This window comes from Tribolium madens, unplaced genomic scaffold (assembly GCF_015345945.1).
Source record: "Tribolium madens isolate multiple individuals breed KSU strain unplaced genomic scaffold, Tmad_KSU_1.1 Scaffold_96;HRSCAF=242;Tcas5.2_LG5, whole genome shotgun sequence".
In the NCBI taxonomy this organism is placed as follows: domain Eukaryota; kingdom Metazoa; phylum Arthropoda; class Insecta; order Coleoptera; family Tenebrionidae; genus Tribolium; species Tribolium madens.
The window spans coordinates 10,069,614-10,089,352 of NW_025401068.1; the positions used below are offsets into that span (position 1 = coordinate 10,069,614).

Here is a 19,739-nt window from a genome sequence, read left to right on the forward strand (position 1 = left end):
TAGTTTTCGAAAATGTTATTCTAACGCAGTTTTCGAGATTTCGATCTATTTTGTTTCCAAGCGCTAATATAAAAGTACATAATACGATTTTTTGAGTGCCCGAAAAACACACTTTGAAATCAATGGTAAAAATTGTCTGGGTCGGTAATTTTTTTAGTAGTATTGATTTTTTTATTTTAAAGAACTCTTCTCTAACCGTAACTAAAACTTCCTTCGACTTCGGGTTTTCACTGCCAAAAGCAGATTTTGACGTTTTTTTTTGGTTTTTCGACTTACGATTTTAAAAAAGCACACGTATTTTTCGTATTTTTTAAGCGGCAATTACGAGTGGCCTAAAGCAAAAACTTTTACTTAATTCAGGAATGTTCAGGGTTAAAATGCACCCCGGTAAGACAACTTTTTTTAATAAAATGAAAACGGTACTAATATAAAAAAAAATATCGAAAGTTTGGAAAAAATAGAAAAATCGTAAATTTTAGAAGCGGGCCAAATTACGTTTTATGATGTTTACCAGATACTCAGAAAAATTCACAAAACATAGTTACATAAAACAATTTTTTTTTAAATAATTGATAAAAAATAGTCATTAAACCTGACATAATTAATTAAGAGACTCTAACACAAATCGTTTTTGAAATATCGAGCTATTTTGAGAGTTTCCGGGCGCTAATTTAGGAGTTGTACAAAACTCGATTTTTGAGAGCCGGAAAATTAACACAAACATTTTGAAATCAATGATATTCTATGTAAAATTAAAAAAAAAAACGTAAATTTTAGAAGCGGGCGTTTTTGGATGTCTAGCGCCACCAGATATTCAGAAAAATGCACTAAACATAGTTAGATAAAAAAAATTAATAATTGATAGAAAATAGTCATTAAACCTGACACCACTAGTTATGAGACTAACACAAATCGTTTTTGGGATTTCGAGATATTTTGAGAGTTTTCGGGCGCTAATTTAGGAGTTGTACATAACACTCGATTTCTGAGAGCTATGTAAAGTCGTCCCTCCGGACGTCTGCGTAAACTTTTAATTTTTTAATTCAAAGCTCATGTTTTGTTTTTTTTTTTTAATAAAGAATCGAAAATTTTTAAACGTTTTTAGACGAAACTGAAACTCCAATCGACTTCGGATTTTTACTGCCAAAAACAAATTTGCCAATTTGGCCGTTTTTACTTTTTTTTTGTAGGGCTCACAATTTTTCTAGAAAACACAAATTTTTGACATTCAAGCGACAATGTCGTAAAACATTTACTATTTTCTCTTATTTCAGCGATCTTCAGGATAACTATGCACCCAATGATCTTTTTTTAATAAAATGGAAAAAGAAAAGTGCTTGGCAAAGGTACCAAACATACAATGGTTACGACTGATAGTTTGAGTTAGGTACTGAGTAATTTAGGTACCGGAACTCAATTAAAATTTCTAAAAAGATCCGAAAAATTGAAAATTTTAGAAGCGGACAAAATTACGTTTTTTTGCATTACTAGCGCCCCTACCTAAAAAGTGCATAAAACATTTTCAGAAAAAATTGTAAAAAATTGAATTTATGAATTATTGAAAAAAAAAATGGTCAAACAACCAGTTAAAATGCTCTACGAAGCGTAGTTACCGAAATGTCGGTGAGGATTTCCGGTAAAACGTTCGATTCCAGTCAAGTACTCAGATAAAAATAAATTTAGCGTAAACCCCAACAGTTGTCTCCCGGCCCGAACACGATCCATTTTCGGAAATTAGAGCTCTCTGAGACGTTTACACATATCGGTGGCACAAAATTCACCCTCCGGAATCGGTAAAAAATTCCGGTGTCGAAGATGTTCCAATTAAAATATCGTTTGCAGGAGTGCTGCTCGTGTGCCGTTAATCGTCGGTCCATAAGCGTTGCGCATCCGGTGGTCGACGGAATAAGAGGCAACGAAGACCCGGAGCTCGTCGTTGGACACGAGAATCGCGCGTGCCTTTGGGGGCGTACCACGAATTGTGTGGACTTAACCGCGCGTCAGTTTCTTTAGTGTCACCCGGTCTTTGAGTGGTAAAACACCGACAGAGGCCCTAGCGTTGATTTTCAGTGCCGAGTGCGCGATGATGACATTAATATGTGGGTAATGTTGTGTGGGACAGCGAGATAACAATGCGTTTATGGAAAGAGGATTTTCATTGCTCGCAACACATCGACCACTTTACGAGTAGGTAATTTTACAGCCCCAAGTTTTATTGTAAAATAAAACCGCAATATTTGGCGACGATTTAATAGATTTTTTATTGGGCGTATTTGAGCTCACAATATTTTTACTTAAGAACATCACGTCTCTCCGATATTTCACACAAATCGCATCTAATATCTCAAAAAAATTCACTTAGGCCTGACACGGTGAAATTCTACTTGTTTACAACACTCATCGACTTACAGACCTTGATATATATTTCTTAAAATATCTACCTACTTAAATTTTACAAACAAGAAAAATATTATTCTTACATTTGCATTGAAAGTAAAAGCCAATTCGAGCAATTTATTTTAGTTCGGGTAGCAAATAAATTTTTTCAGTTCTTTTTGCTCTAATAACAATAACAATAAATCGGCCACAAATGTGTCCCTCGAGATAATAATGCTTCGAAAGCATTTTCGAATTAATATCAACATTGTTCATCTTAACTAGTTTAAATCTGACACAGGATTAAGTGTGTAATTCTGGGCGTCAAGGGGATTATCCTTGTCCAATAACAGGAAAAAAACTTGTAGTAAATCTCAATTTTGAGTTATTTTGATTTAACTAAATCATACTTAAAATTCTTCGCCCACATGTGTGACGGAATTTTTGTTTTCAGAGAAGTGTAATTAAAATTAATAACTGTGTTAATGCAATGTTGCAACAAATTCATGCAACTGTTGCATCATAATTCTTTCAAAATTAAATTAAACAAAGATTGTCGTGAATAAAAAAATGATAGACGAGTTTTTATTATATCTTAAAATCCCTGTTGTAAAACACGAACATTTATGTTGAAGACGAAATTGGAAAGCGCCATATCTTGGAATTGATTGTTTTAATCTCCGGTATGTTAATGCACTTCCGTAATTTAAAATCCCCATTTTGGATTATTTACAAGCTCCGAAAAAGTGTAGCGATTGAGTCGAAGTTTTCCCATGTTAAAATCTTTGAACTACTTTCGATAAAATTTTTATTGATGGTAATTTTATACAAAGCGATTCAAACCAACTACTCTCCAATTCCACCGAGGGAGAAATAATTTTCAATATTTAATGCGCCGGATTTGTTCTTAAATCACTCTTTTTTTGTAAATTAGATGCACTTGAGGCAACTTTATAACTTTGTTAATTGCGCGGTCACGCTCTTATGTCTAATTTCTCACTGAATCAAAACAAGTGGATTCCCGAAGTTTCAATTATTCAATTATAAAAACATTTTCAGACACGCACCCATTTTTGAGAATATTATAATCACGAGTTCAGTCGTTCGAGCAATTAAGTGAATCAAACAAACAGTTTTATTACTCTAGATGGCTTCAAACTTTATGGATTGTCTTAAAAACTCTTCTTTACTACCGAATTTCCATACCAGAATGCAAAAATTATTGAAATTATTTTTCAGCAGTAGGATTTTTATTTATTTACGTAAGAAACTTTCAGCAGTGGTTTCAGGAATCGTCGACAGATGTTTAAGCCCGAGTCAATTATTGTTCTTCGGTTCTAAAAATATTACTCACCTGTAGGTTTTTTATTGTAATCTAAATTGTGGCGAAGTTGTGACTGTAAATTCTGCTGTACAAGTAAACAGTTTTTGTGTATTAATTAGTTCTGTACTAAACACCGATCTTTTCACTTCAACTAATTGTATAAATATGCTTTGAAGTTGGCAATTTACGATTCCAAATATCAGCTATTAAATTAGAAGAAATTACGCAACATGTGGGGTTCAGAAAATGTTTTTTATTAAATTTCAAGTTAATTTGTCGAAGCGGTTAAACGATTACACATTTTTTCGCGACCCGTGTCACAACGGTTTTTTAATATAAACCGAGAATTATCGGGGGAATTTCGATGCGAAATTAAACCCTTTTAGAATTCTCAAATTAAAAAGAAAAAAAGGGTAGAGATTTTGGTAATTATTTATTTAGTTGAATTAGAAAAAGGCAAGCGAATTTTATGTAAATACGGCCATAAATCGGGAAATCAACATTTTTATCGTCTCTTAACTTTGTAAACAATTTTTTGAAATTTCAGGAAACGAGCATCAGTAAGGGTTGCAGCGATCGTTATCAATTTGTGGTGTGTTAGAGTCTAGACTGCATAATATAACGACCGTTGAATAAAATTAGATGTAATCCGCATTCCTAATAGTTCTTTTCTTTCCCAGACGTAGCAACTAGTTTTTTCAAATCGCTTTAGAAAGATTTTTATTCCGATTTATTCCCGAGGAAGAACGACAATAATTGTGAGTTTTAATTGGCCATTCTTTACCTGAATGCCTTCAATTAATTGCAAGTTTTTCGGGTTATTGACTGGGACTAATTAATTTTCGATTAATTTTCGATTCATTACTTTCTTATATTCAAGGTACGGTTTATCCTCTGAATTGTTATCTTTGGTGATTTTCTTGGGTTTGCTACAGCCATTCAATCCCATATCGGGGCTATTACGCCAAAACCAAAAAGCTTCGGAATTTGAGTCAATAACACGGTTTTAGTTTTTTCGTGTGTCAGTCCGCTTTCGGAAACGCTATTATTAGCGTTTTCGATAATGAAGGACTAAATATAAAGTATTTCTAAGGCTCAAGTCGTGTTCCACTGACCCCGAATATTTTTCTACTATTTACATGAGGATTTTAATTATATGATAAAGCAATCATATGTAATTATCCCCATCTCTCAATACCTCAGATTTATGGTGATTGATTTTCTCCACCAGTTTCAGGCTTGGTGTTGGTTATTTATTACCTTTTGCAATACAATGGAGTCGCTCCGGACAACTATTACACGAAATAATAAGAAATAAATATCCGTCGTTGGCTTTTATTCTTTATCTCCTTCGAGCATCTGCAAGCGTGAGCAACTATCATCTAATTACACGTTAAATTGCATCACAATTATGCAATTTTGACGTAAATCTTGCCTTTAAATTATTGTTAGGCCCGCACCTTTGATGTGCTCTTTTACGAATCAATTACTATTCACAAAGCGTTGCATTTAATCCTGACTTTTGGTATAAGGTCGGTCATTCGAAAATGCACTGAAATTTTAATGCTGAATTCGGGCAGTTTGCATGAAAATTCGCTAAATGCCGGCGGAATACGTAAATATTTAGATGTCTCTCTTTTTAATTAATAAGAATTTAAATTTTAAAGTTCAAATTAGAAACTGCACGTTCTGAGTGAAAATATTTGTGAAACAACACTTTCAGCAACAACAATATTTTACCTACCTGGCGTCATTGTGCTTCAATTTCCTGAAAAAATATTGTTTCGGGAGTGGGAGGAAATTGATGCAAATAAATCGCATTAGGAAAATTGCTTATCGAAGGAAATGGAGACAGTTGATGCAAAACAGTTTTCTTCATTAATTTTAGAGCTAAACAAATATGTGTTTTGGCAAGAATGTGGTTCGTAAAGTGCATTATTGTTTATAGAAAAATCTCGATTTTGGATCGAGTTAGTTTAATTTAATTAATTTAACTATTTTTGCGTCTGGATTATTATTCCAGTGCGTGGATACAAATTAGCGTTTGAAAATAACTCAAATGTTTATTTAATTCGGTGCAACTCTTGCAAATGAAGTGATTTATTTTGGGAGATAATAACAAAAGCAATATCGTATAAATAATGTTATTCAATAAACTCCGATATGGAGTTTTCTACTCGGGACAGGAAGTGATTAAATATCGAACTTTTGTTTAAAACTGTGTCGTTGAAGTTTTCTCTCGTGAAAAAGTTCTCGACTTCAAATTCGCATTGTTGTTAATAGCTTTCAGAAAAATTAATTTTACTCGTGTTATCTCCTTCGATCATCACTCCGCCAACTTCCATTAATTTTCCCAGAGTGTTTATTTTTAATTGGGGTTTGCTACATTTTATTGCAAATCATTTCTCCTAGAGTCTCGTTATAAACGAGAGAAGTTCCGTGCCCAATCACTTGTAAAATGCAAATTAGTTCGCTTTTTAGCAATTGGTTTTCTACCTTCGCTTTTAATGATATCCTTGTTATGCTACATCGAGTGTTAACTTACTTTTGTAACAATGTAATTTGGAGTGAAACAGCATCGTAACTAATTAAATGTGTTGCAGATAATTAGAAATTGAATAACTTAAGTGCAGGTGGCTTTTTAGGGAAAATTTTAGACTGCACTGAATTGAATTTTCCGTGTCACTTATTATTACTCTCGATGTAATTTTCGTCAGCGAATAATCATTATTGGTCTGGCTTTGTTGCTGAAATTAGAAGTTATTTCTTTTTTTCTCCGATCAAATTATCTTTATTGCTTTACAACGTCTAATTTTCGGACGTTGCCTCTTTGAGCTTCAAAGTTTGATAATTATTCAGATCAAAGTGCTAGTTGCTGACATTAATTGGACACTACAGAACTGCAATTTAAAAAAAAATGTTTTCTGAAAGTTAATATAATTTCTGTTGGGGAAACAATGGCCAGTTAATGCCATTTTGTTACAAACAATTTGACTGTCAATTCACGCTACCAAAAAAGATTTAAGCTGTTATGAATGAATCATAAATTTAATTTATTGGCGACGACCATTTATCATCGGCATAATGATGACATCCAAAATGCAAGCGAGGCGCGTATCATGAATATCAAATAAGAGTGTTTTATTTTCAAAAAAATACGTGTACCTTGAATTTGCACGTTATTGCTTTTCAGTTTATTTAAAATCAATGCAAATACTTGGGTATTCTGTCGAAAACTGGGCGCAAATCGGTTTATTTTGAGGGTAATTGGCATTGACAGCTTTAGGTGTGAAAATTAAGTAGGTGAGGTGCACATTAACACTTGGGTTTTTCTCACTGATTGATTGAATCTTTAAACATGAAGCAAAATAAAGTTATTACTTTTTGTTTGCAATTTTCGGGTTCAGTGTAGCATCGACAAATTAGTGCTTTTCACATCAAAAATGCAATTATTGGCCTAGAGAGTTGGTGAAGTCTATTATTTACCTTTAAAGATTAATATTTTCAAAAATTTATAGGTATAGGCAATTGATAAATACTAGTGCATCGCCTAAAATTATTTTTAACTATACAGCGTGTCTTAAAAAGAAGTTACAATACATACTAGTGTTTTTTAAATAAAACACCATGTATTAAATAAAAAAAATTAACAAATTTGTTCATATTTTAATCTGGACAAGTAAAACACACTAAAAAATTCTTAGTCATAGAGTTTGTACTTTTTTTGCAGATATACAAAAAAAATCTAGCTGTATTAGTTTTTGTGTTATAAGTTTAGCTTAAAAACTTTGAAATAAAAATCTACTTTTACAAGTGCCAAAAAACATATGATATTTCATTTAAAAAACATAAGTTCATATTGTAACTTGTTTTTAGGTCACGCTGTATAGTTGAAAATAATTCGAAGTTGCATTTTTATATCGACCGCAAACACCAAGTTTAAAACTGTGTTATTTCCCATGATAAGCCGTAAACAGAATCGTCAATCATCCTAATACTCTTTTTGTAAAATAACAAAGAAATAAAAAATTAATTGTGCTGATCTTGAATTTATTTATACACTTAATGTCAATGAACCGTTCAAAAATTTGCCTTACTGAACAGTTATTTTTAGGAAAATCAGACAATAATTTTTTTACTATCTTTGTGTTGGATACCAAATTTGTGACTAACGTGTTTTTAATTAAGTACACGGTAAAAATGATTTTTATGGCCTAGACGTGGATACATTCTAATTAAATTAACTATAAAATCGTTGACTGACAATAATTTCCAGTGAAAATCGCGTCGATAAATCGCTGAAAAAAATGTGCGAATAAAAGTTGGCAATTTATGATCGTGTTTGGCAAAATTGGTTATCGAGAGGACGCAGCTTAACGATTATTAATTAGTGGCGGTTATATCGCTTCTATTTAAAGCGATTTTTGATTGATTAACCCGAGTTATAATTTGTAAAACTATCAATCGTTGCTATTTGCGCACTCGCCACGTGTATGTTTTCTTTCACCGGCGTTTGAATAGCCATAAAATTAGACAATTAACAAGTCAGTGCAATCCTGGGTCAACTGCATAAACAAAGTTATTTTAAACCGACTTGGGGACGAATAAATGACGCTAGTAAATAACGATCTGCATAAAAAGTAAGAATTATAGCGGAAACAGGAGGAAAGAATTTCTATTGTCACTAAACCGCATTATCGAAAATCCGTCTGTGACAGAGATAAATTAATTCGTGGCAAATGAAACAAAAATGTGCTCCTGTCGTGAAAAATTCACCACAATTTGAATGTTTCAAAAAGTGAGAGATTTGTTTTCCTACTTCCTGTTTTCCATTACTGTCGAAGAAATGCAATGTTCCTTTTTTCTCATCTTGAGGACGTGAGTTGTTTCATTTTTTGGTGTCTAACTTCGCAATTATGGATAGATTTGGGTCATGTCTCCTCTAATTAATATTTATTGGTGGGATAGTTGTAAATGTGTCGCAAAAAACATAATGGTAAAATATCGCTGTGATAAATTCAAAGCAAAATAGAGGCTAAATGTGCATTCATCATGAGTTTAAAACTTTTCTCTGGGGTTAGAAGATGATCCTCAAGCCGATAAATAAAATACCATTAGTCACTCAATAAAAACTTTACGATTTATCTTGTATTCATCCGGAAGCTGTTTATATTTTCCACTTTATTACATCTGACAATTACACGTTTTCTAGGATTTTCTAGGCAGGATAAACGAACCGTGCTGTTATCGCGTTTTAACTTTTTTATTTTTGAAACTGTGTTTTTCTAAATAAATACTTAAATTCAAGTTTAAAGAGAGTTTGCGTTTCTGCTCTCCCAATGTTTATAAATTAAAGCACATCATTAGCAGGCTTAAAATAGATTTTTTCAGTAATATTTCTACTCCCGCAAAAAGCTTGTAAATTAGTTTACAAGCTTTACGACACTTGAATAAGTAAATAAATCTTAAAAATTTAAGTAAAAAATAAACGCATTCTGTAAATTTTTATTCTATTTAAGGCCCGTAGACGAGACCCAAAATTTCAAAGGTTTCAAGGTTCGTACACAAAATTTCTTATGTCCTAAAATCCTAAAACGCCAGTATTTGTCCCAAAACGACAAATAGAACCTTTTTTGGTCTAGAATAGTAATTTTGACTTTTTTCAATTTTTTTAAACACAGATAATTTATTTAATTATTCTTAAGCTTTGTTATCATATTTTCTTTCTTTCATGTTTTTTTCTTCTCCCCTTTCAGTAAATCAAGTTTACTATTTTGATTTTACAGCCGCAACAGCCGTCAAGTTTTTAAATTTATCTTGAATGCAAAATTATAATTTACTTGTCAGTGGCCATAAAAAAGTCCTAAGCTATAGAAATAAGAATGAAATATTTTGTTACTTGTTTGCAATGCACATTTCTTTTTTTTAATAGCTATTTCACCTATGGAATAAGAAAACGTTAGCTGATTTGTTGGTTTTTTTTTAAAGATATATACTTTTTTTATGAAGGATGTTCTAAAAGTCGTGGTTCAGAGAAAAATTCCAAATAAGTTAAGATACCAGGAACATGGAAAAAATATTTTAACAAAAAGTAAAAATTTTGAAACTACGGGGGTTTAAATTTAGCACTTTGGGCCTATTTATTTCTGTTGGAAAAATAATTTTTCATGTTTTTTTACTGCAGGCTATTAGAAAAAAAAAACAAAGATGCTATTATTGGCAAAGTTTTTGTACTTTTACTAAATAATTATAGAAAAACATATACAAGACCATCAGTAACAACAAATAGACATAAAAAAATGCAATGTCAAAAATAAATATTTTTTCTTTACGTTTCTGATATCTTACTTGGCATTTTTCGCTGATACGCGACTTCTGGGTTAACTGAGATATTGTAAAATAAAAAAAATCATTTATTCTTTAAGATGTCATGACCTATTTTCCTATTATAATGTCCTATTTTATGTTTTAACTGTCGTTTTTTTGGATCCTTTTTTAGAATATTTTAAAGTCCTAAAATCCGGTCTCTAAATAAATAATCTAAATTTGTGGACGCATCCATTAGTCTCAAAGGTGGCAGATTTAAAAATTTGGAGTATCTGCTTCAGTGAGCAAAATTCTTTCAAAGAAATTTTTGTCTCAAAGCCTCACATTTAATTTTTTTAATTGAGTGATCAGTCTTTTACGAAACTAATAAATCACACACACGTCGTCTTTGATGCCTCCAAGAAAAAATACAAATAAGGTTATCAATTTATGTCTATTGAAGTTCCTAACGCCAGGCCATTAATTTCGGTAATCCTGGCCCACAAAAATACACATTCCATCAGTGTGTGAGACAAAGTGGGTAACGGCTTGCATATGTTGAAAATCAAATCTAATTTTTCCGTCAATTTTAGTTGTGCAACAGAAATTTTTTTAACTATTTGCGTGGTCGAGTTGGCCAACACAAGACATATGCTGTGGTGAAACAAACTGCACCAAATTAATGTTTTCAGATGAAAATTTGCACCAATTTGGCTGATAAGATGTACTTAATTAAAATTAGATTTAGCCGTGGCAATGCATGGAAATAGAACTCACTCAAATAAAAATCTTTAATTAGAATAAGAAATGATAAAAAAAGCCAGAGTACTGAGGCGAAGGCAGACCCTTGTGGGGTCATGTGAATATCCAAAATCATGCATCTTTTCATTTTATTACAGCTCTCGCTACATTTACAACTCGATGAAGCCGAGTCGGTGTTTTTTGATCAAATAGGTGACCGTTAAGGCAGGCTATTTAAATATTTTTCTCCTTTTGTTGGAACGTCTTCATCGAGAATTCATTAATCACATTTTTTCTCTGCTTCGTCATGTAATTTTTAGTAATTTATTTTGTAAAAGTGGTTGTAAACTCTGAATTAATTATTTCGAAGAGGAGGATGAGTGTATTGTCCTATTCAGTGTGTGAATTGTGAAGCGCTTTGATATCATTTATGATTTATGACAACTGCTATCAGTTGCAAACTCTTCGTGTTTAATGTCCTCGAACTGGTGTTGATGCAAGAAAGCGGTCCTAAAAGTCGCTTATTGTCCCTCGAAGGGTGAAATATTTTCCGTCTGCTAAAAATCGCACCGGGCTTTTCAATTTAACAATAAATCTTATTAACCGAGATTGTGCCACATGCTGGGTTCAATCTCCTTCATTATAGTGCAGATTGTTTGCTTTTCACCATTCCTGAATTACTTTGATTGCGCAATATCGAATCGGTATTCGCCTTGCAGATTATTGTGTACCTCAAACTTTGTTAATAACTCTTCATAATTTGGAAACTATCGCAACAAGTCGAGCCAACTTGTAAATAAATATCTCACTGCGACTGAAAGGCGAATGAATGAATGTGTGGTCATTTTTTAAGGCTTGTGAAAAATATGACAGTAATAAAAAACGTGCAGCATGAACAGGGATAGTTAAATATCCCAGTCGGTGACAGTTTTATGCTAACTGTCGCGAACTACACTGGTATTTATCTAATAGTGCGTGGACAACATGCTACTTCGCATTAAATTCCACAATAAAATGGTGAAATGTAAAATATGTGACAGAACATCGATCGCAATATCCTGAAAGAATTCATTGCGAAGCCACTCTTTTAATAAGACTAGAATTTCAAGTATTTCAGGAGATGAAAATCTGTTTCAGGTTCGAGGATGATCGGTTAATTGACGAACAAAGCAATGACAAGTGATAAAAATGACTCAATAGTCTGCATCTAAATCGACTGAATGATGAGTGGAGCCCCGATACCGGATGTCGGGCAAAGCTGGCTGAAAAGCAACTCCACTTTGGCCGGCTCTGACGTCAACTCTTCGGAACAGTTAACCACACCGACGCCGACTGATATCAACTCGTTCTATTTCTACAAGGTAAGGCCAAGCTACGAAAAAGTTTGCACTTCCCAAGTCAAAAACTTATTCTTTCAAGCTTTTACTACTTAGGAGAAAAAATAAACGGAATTGGCCGTGGTAATACAAAATTGTAATAAATAGAAAACATTTCGTTTTGAAGAAAACAAATAATGCATTTTATTCCAAAAAAAAAAGACAATGAAAATGGTATTTCTACACTTTTATTATTTTATTTTGTAATTATTTTACATTCACTTTTATTTACTATCTTTAGTTTAGCTTAAAAAACATAACTCAAAAAATATTTGTAATAACCAAAATACAAAAAAACGTCATAAGTTTTCAAGTTTTTAGTTTTAAGATATATTAGCAAAACAAATTTTTACCTACGGTTATCACGCAATGATAAGAAATAGTGCGAGATAAAAAAAATAGGGAAATTTGGAAATTTTGTTATGGTCCACGAACAAGATGTTTTAACGATTTTCTGAAAAAAAATTACCCTCAAAACAAATTAAAAAGTAACTTTATTTAATCCTCTATGTTAATGTTATCTACTCTTTTCTTCATGTTAAAATAAAATTTTATTACCAGATCTTCTTTACAAAGTAAAACGACGGACTTGCTTCACTTTTTATTTGCTTCCAACTGGAATTGAAAACTCTTAAAGAAAATTATTATGAGGTTTCTTAAGGTTATTGCGATCTTTTGCAACCAAATACACAATACTTCCTTTACTGCAAACGGAGCTTCAAGCTACATGCAATTTTGTTGTTGTTGGTTGGTGCCACTGGAAGTCAAAGCTTTCCGGCTTTTGCATCACAATGAATTGTGGTTAAAATATACATTTGTCTTGTGAACTTACAAAATGAATGAAACTTTAAACTTGTTGTTCAAAACGTTAAAAAAATTAATAAAAAAAAAATCAGTTTCTTTTTTCCTTTTTTTTATAATAAAAATGTATTTTTAAAACTCTTTTTCCTTTTGTCCTTTATTTTTTTTACTACTAGTTGTAAAAAATACTATTATTTAGTTTGTTACGAGGTGGTAAAGTTGTTTTTCTCTTTTAGTGGTCAATAATCATTTTCATTATGGATCAAGGACTAATTTACACTTTAAAATCTAGAAACAAATTTATTTATTCAATCCTCTATGTTAGAATTGAATTTTATCTACTCTTTTCTTTATGTTAAAATGGAATTTTATCGTCTAGATGATAAAGAATTCATCCATTGTTGTATATCTGCGGTTGTTAGTTGCTAACGATCTTTGACATTAGAATTCATTGTTGAATTTTACTTTGACATTTATAAATATCGACCAAATTGACTACAAAAATAGTGAGGATTGAATAAAATTCTATATTGTACACGACGATAAAATTTTCATTATCTTTTCAATTTTATCGTCTGTTTTCTCAAACCGATGTACACAAGAATTAAAGGAACAAGTGTTTCTGAACATTGTATAATCTTCATCAAAATAAAAACAACGTTTTTTTAATTTTTTCACAATTTTGCATTAGTTATTAGTTAAATCTAAAAAAATCTAAATTTTTTTTAAAAATGTTTTGATTTTTTTTGAAAATTTCTAAAAAAAATCAAGAAACAATACTGCCTAATTTTTAAGATTATCCAGCTTTTGCATATTTTAATTTTACTCATTGCAAATTAATTGTAATAATTAAAAATTGATACCTTCAAGCTGTACAGCACAAAACAAGTACAATGAGCATTGTTTCTCGGCACATACATATATCAATAGAAATTATTTAATTCTAAAACCTGAAAAGCAGAAAAATGTCGATGCACTTATGAAAAATAATTTTTGGGTTTGATTTTAATAATTAAAGGATTTTGTTTGATGACAAACATTTCTTCTGATCACAGATTATAAATATTCTCTTGTTTTTTTTTTTAATTCTTGAGATCTGGTCTATTTCTCTACAAATGCAATTCAGTTTTGCGGTCGATTTGTTTGCCGGATAAGCTAATTTACTGTCCTTTGAACAACGAAGTCTTCTATGCTTCCTGCGCCCAAACTATCCCTCCATCGAATACACTTTTTTCAGCGTCTGCTCTGGTTTTTGCAAAAAAGCTCGTCTGTAAAAATCTTTATTGAAAATGGTAGCAACATCTTCACTAGAAAAAATAAATTTCATCAATCCGTCTCAAACTTAAGACTTAAGATTAGTTTCAACTGGCAGGAAATGAATTCGAGAGCACCTTTCAGCAACTTCCGACAAAAACATTTAATAACTTGGGCTATTTACAATTAATGCAAGTCGTAAAATTTAAAGCAAACTTCAAACGAGCTTTGATCTTGAATATATTTACTTGCGAATTTATTTTTACCTTTTGCAAAAAACTGTCTCTCGGTATCGATTGATGCGTTTAATAAAGCTTCTCGCACAATCACCAATTACCGAGGTGATTTCCCATGATGGAACATTTCCGCGTGTTACCAGATGACGGTTGTGATAAAGTCGTAACTGATTAAATCAGAACTTAGCGAACATATGGTTTAACGGAAGAGCTACTCCTGAAACGCGTACATAAATTTACAACTACTGAAAATGATTGTCTCTAATTACGTTATTTCCACCTTAAAAGTGACCCGGATTATTGTGATTTGTAAGTCATTCGAGTGTTAAACCCGTTAATAACTTGCGGTTAAAACTTAACTAATATCAGGTAAATTGTAATTAAATGTAGTTTGGAGATTTGGGGGGCTGAGACGCAGTGTTATCTTTAAACCACTTAAATTCCTGGATTAATTTTTTCAGTCAAACATTCAGACTGTAATAACAGAAAGCAATAATCCAACCACTCTGGACCGCGGATTAAATGAAATAGTTTGCTGAAATGCTGAAAATTTCATATTAAACTTTCGCTATAAAACTGGAAAAAACTAATATTATGATGTCTATCGACAAGATTATGGACTTGTAATGCGTGTTCATGGTCTTAATTTATTTACCACGAAATTTGTTCACAAATTAATAGTTTTTGAATTGCCAGTTTATCGTCGTTTTATAGCTTTCCACATTCTGAAATCATCCAGGGATAATTAAATTTAAATGAACCGAATTAACACCCATTAAACAATATCGTCAATCATTTAAATTAATAATTAGGAATTTCAGTGGATTTACTATTTTTATGATTCTTTTAGATCCATTTGGAATTCTATCACCGCCACAAAATCGATGTAGATAGCATAAATTTAAACTTCAAGAACAAAATACTTTTTTTCTTTTCAGACCAAAATTTGCATCAACTTGAAAGATTCCCATGCAAAAAATAATATTTTAACAGGGGGCAATAATTTATTCAAAAATCGTCAAAATTAGTGTTATTTTATTTCCATTTGGTGTGAAAAAACTGTGACGTCCAATTTAGTAATTGCCTCTCATTTGCATTCTCTCCATCATGTGAGTGACACTGGATCAAATTATTTTCTACAATAACTGGTTTGAATAAAAAATTCTGTTCAAATTTGCGTGACGACTTGTGGAGTTTTTTATTAAGAGGAAATCAAACTCGATAAAAAGACAGTGATAGTAATTTGGGAAAATCGCGAACAATCCCCTTAACCTACTTTCTGAATCTATTAACAGAGATAACACCACCCCCTCAATGACGATATCCAAAAATATTATCTCGTGCTAATGTACTCGCCTAATAATAACAACCCACCACAGGGGACCCGTTTCCTATTAGGCATTTCGCAAAGTGCTAGAATTGAATTCAGTACAAACTGTCGTTGAATACACGAGTAACCTGATTGGACGTTGGATGATCGTATCTGTGAGATTGATTTCTGATCCCTTTCCAGCTCGATTAATAGTTGAGATTTGACCGGAAGTGACACATGTCTAATGTTCCGGAAAAAGAAACAGTTTTGCAGAGTGGTATTAAAAGAGTGATTACGGCCCGGTTTGGTTTGGCTTAATCAGTTTCGAGCAATTAATTTCAATATTTCAGCACTTGAGGCGAGAATTGCATTAAGTAAAGCCCGACTTGGAACCGTCAATGGACTTTAATTAAAAATGGGATTGAGTCAATTCCATCGGATTTTCGCCACGTTTAAGTGCATAAATTGCATCTCCCCGAATGTGCCATTGTGCTCGCTCTTTTTACCATTTCCTCATTCATTTCGCCCGAGGGATTCGTATCTGGTCACACTTAAGCTTCCGACAGAGATTGTATGGTTGGTTCTCTTTTTACTGGAATTCCACGTTTTTCACGCTTCACGTGGAAATTACTCCCAGATTTGTTCAACTAATTATTACAAAAAATTCTATTTGAATACTACTAAGCTCGACTTATCTTCGTCATCAATTGGATTATAATATAAATGTGGTTTTTAAACAAATTTTTGTACACTTATCGTTAATGTAAACAATCTAAATTCCAGCGGGTCCATCACATAGGCTTAAAAGCGACATTTTGATTATAAGGTGTATTAAATTAAACGGATTTTGCAATTAGAAACCTGTTTTACAGTTAGCTTTAAAACGCCGTCGTCTCAAAACTCTGACACAAGACCATTTGTGTCAAAAGTGACCACCTAATTGCCCCACACGAAAATTTTATTACCACCCATTATGCGGCAGAGCTTATAGCCATATAAATTAAAGAAATTTAACACTTTTCCTTACACATATTGAATATTTTAAAAAATTTGTCAGTGTTATTCACTATAATTGTTGTTTAAAAATTGTTATTAAAATTAACTACACTTAATTTTGATATAAAACAGAAAACTGCAATATGAACAAAACATTTTGCAAATTTAAAAAAAAAATGCTTTGTGTTAAATTTTTATTGCATTGTTAACTTTAATAGCAGAAAAGTCAATTTTTGGTAAATAGACACTATCGTTTGATGTAAAAAACTTTTTTGTTACAGAATTTGATCTACATTATGTTTTGGAAATTTTAAAACATCCTATTTTTGTAGAGTGCTTTTTATGCGACAAATAAAACTAAAAGTTATTAAGAAAAGTTGTTTAGAATTAACATTTAGGCCCCTATTTCTAATTTCAAAATTCATGACCAACTATAATTTAACTATAATTTTGCAAGCGGGGACACTCTTTATATAAATTTCTAGGGTAAATTCGGGAGAAGGATTTCAAAAATATATAAATTTCAATAGATACATGTAGTAAATATTGTTAAAAAAATATTAGAAACTATTAGTAGTCCGTCTCACTCGCACAGAATATATTTTTTTTATGAATTTAAAAAATGTGTTTTATAATTGTCTTAAATTTCACGGAATGAGAAAAAACATTTGTATAAATGCGCTCCATTTCTCCTGGACTTACCCTATATTCAAAACTATCACTGTTTGTAACCATAATAAATGAAAATTATGGTAGCTCATCTCCAATAAATCTGTTTTATGTTTAGAAAATACCTACGTTCTCAAAATAGTAGATTTGCAACCAAATTAATTGTACCAGAATCTTATTCTAAGCCACCAACGCATTAAAAACAATAAATTCGTTTAGTTAACAAGATAATCTACTTTGCTGGATATTTTTATAGTTTTTATTGCAAAATTATTGGAAAAGTATTTAATAGGAAACACTAGTCAGACCACCGATTGAGACCAAAAATTAGGCAGAAATGTAACCCAAAGAACCCTTCTTTTTCAATAAACTATTTTGTGCAAATAGGTAGTTTTTTTTTAAATTTCTATGAATTGCTAGTAAATTGTTCATAAATTTATAGTTCATTTGAAAATAGTTGATGACAGATCTGTTTTTCTGAGAACAAATATAATTATTTCGTGAATAATAAAAATCGAATGAATTGGTGGCGGAATTTTTCATGACGTTAACTAATCGGGAATATTTTATTAGGGAAAGATTTATTAAAAATTCGTAACAAAATTTGAAGTAACAAGATTAATGTGTTTATTTTTGCGCTACCTATAAAATATTCGGCTCTTTATTTGTTTTAACAGGAAAGAAGCAGATTTTTATGTTGTAGACTGGAGGAAAAATCTGTGAAAATAAACCCCAAGTGCGTAAAAATAAATTGCCCTTGGTGTGTTTGTCGTTTCCCCGTTTCGTAGTATTTTTCTGTTATAATGTGTTGCTGTTATTCTTAATCAATAGAACTCTCAATCAGATTTATTGTCTTATAAAATTTATGCCTTGCCATTATGCAGCAACACGTTTGTTTTTCGAATTGTACACGGATCGAAAAAACATTAAAATCTGAGTTAATTAAAAGCTTTCTACAGGCGACGCATTAGCGGTGAGAAACTTACTTCCAGATTGTTTAAAAGGGTCACTGCGTGAATTAACCCCACGAGAACAAAGAGTTCAAGTTTGAAAAACGCAATAAAGCCATTCTGTACACGAAATAATCGTTATGGTAATTGAAAATCCAGAAAGTGAAACAAAGGCAATTCGCGCCTAATGCTCTCCATAACTAACAAGAGTCAACATTATAAAATGGGGCATTATAATCCGGGCATATCGGGTCATATTGTATTCTTCTCGGCTGGATTATCTATTCCTCATACGTGAGCTGATGGAGCAATTTCCCGGTTTGTATGCACAGCGGTCGGCATACTTTTCAATGGGTTTTTTATTTGCTTTTTTTACTGCTTTTATTGGCCGAACCCAAATTAGCAAATCAGATACGATCTCGCTTCTGTAAACATGAATATTTCGTGGACCTCAATCAAAATTAATCAAATGGAGAAATAAATACTATATTATATCACAAGGCAGAGAAAAGATTTTTTTATTGCATTAATTTCATCTCGAAACACTTCCATTAGTACTTGTGATGGTAATAGTTTTAAATAATAATATTATAGACATATTTGGCCATCTCTGAAACATTATTGCCTTTGGTTTATAATGAAAATGATTATTGGCCACTAGGAGAAAAAACTAGTAGTGAAAAAAATATGTCATTGACTTGACTAGTAAAAAATGAGACATGAAAGAAATGCACTTCTTCAAGTGGCTATTAGAGGCAGAGGTTTGATTCATGTTCATTAATAATGTAAATAGTGGAAGTGGTAGTTTATCACTTCTTTGTCGCATGCGACGTTGAGGATTATTTTTCTTCCGTTAATTGTTGTGGTGACAGTGGATGCCGGTTATTGATAGCAATAAAAATAATGTATTTCTCCCGAGTGATGGTAATAATCACCTTTGTGCGAGATATAACATATCGCCTTCAAGAGCAGACTGGAAACGGCCATAAAAGCGTTTATCTTGATATATCATAGAACGTAGTGGCGAATTTACTCTCAAAAATGTCCCCAGCATTCTTTTAATAATGCCCCATACATTATGTGGAATAAGGGGCATAAATTCCAGAAGCAAGAAGCTACAACAGGCTTTTATTGTGTCAATTTTTTCCACTTAATCACTTGCGTTAAGATGTTTTGATATTTACGATGTAGTTATGTGTCTGTAGTACACACAAAGCAAGGACGACTTTAGCAGTATCCTTTCAAAGCAATAGGCATAAAATCAATATACTTGTGTCTGATGGCGATCACCAGATCTTCTTTACAAAGTAAAACGACGGAGTTGCTTCACTTTTTATTTGCTTCCAACTGGGATTGAAAACTCTTAAAGAAAATTATCATATGAGGTTTCTTGAGGTT

The 19,739-nt window shown here is 31.9% G+C and overlaps 1 protein-coding gene across 2 annotated transcripts in view; it reads left to right on the forward strand.

The window, feature by feature from the left end:
* The first annotated feature begins 1,882 nt into the window (after positions 1-1,882).
* The window catches only part of LOC123013367 (cardioacceleratory peptide receptor-like), a 36,866-nt gene continuing 19,009 nt past the window's right edge, over positions 1,883-19,739 (forward strand). The window contains exons 1-2 of one of the 2 annotated variants that reach the window (XM_044411841.1): positions 1,883-2,187; positions 11,885-12,108. In XM_044411841.1, the coding sequence (XP_044267776.1) occupies positions 11,968-12,108 (141 nt within the window). In that variant the 5' untranslated portion in view covers positions 1,883-2,187; positions 11,885-11,967. The remainder of the gene's footprint in view (positions 2,188-11,884; positions 12,109-19,739) is intronic. The other variant, XM_044411840.1, reaches the window with a different exon arrangement.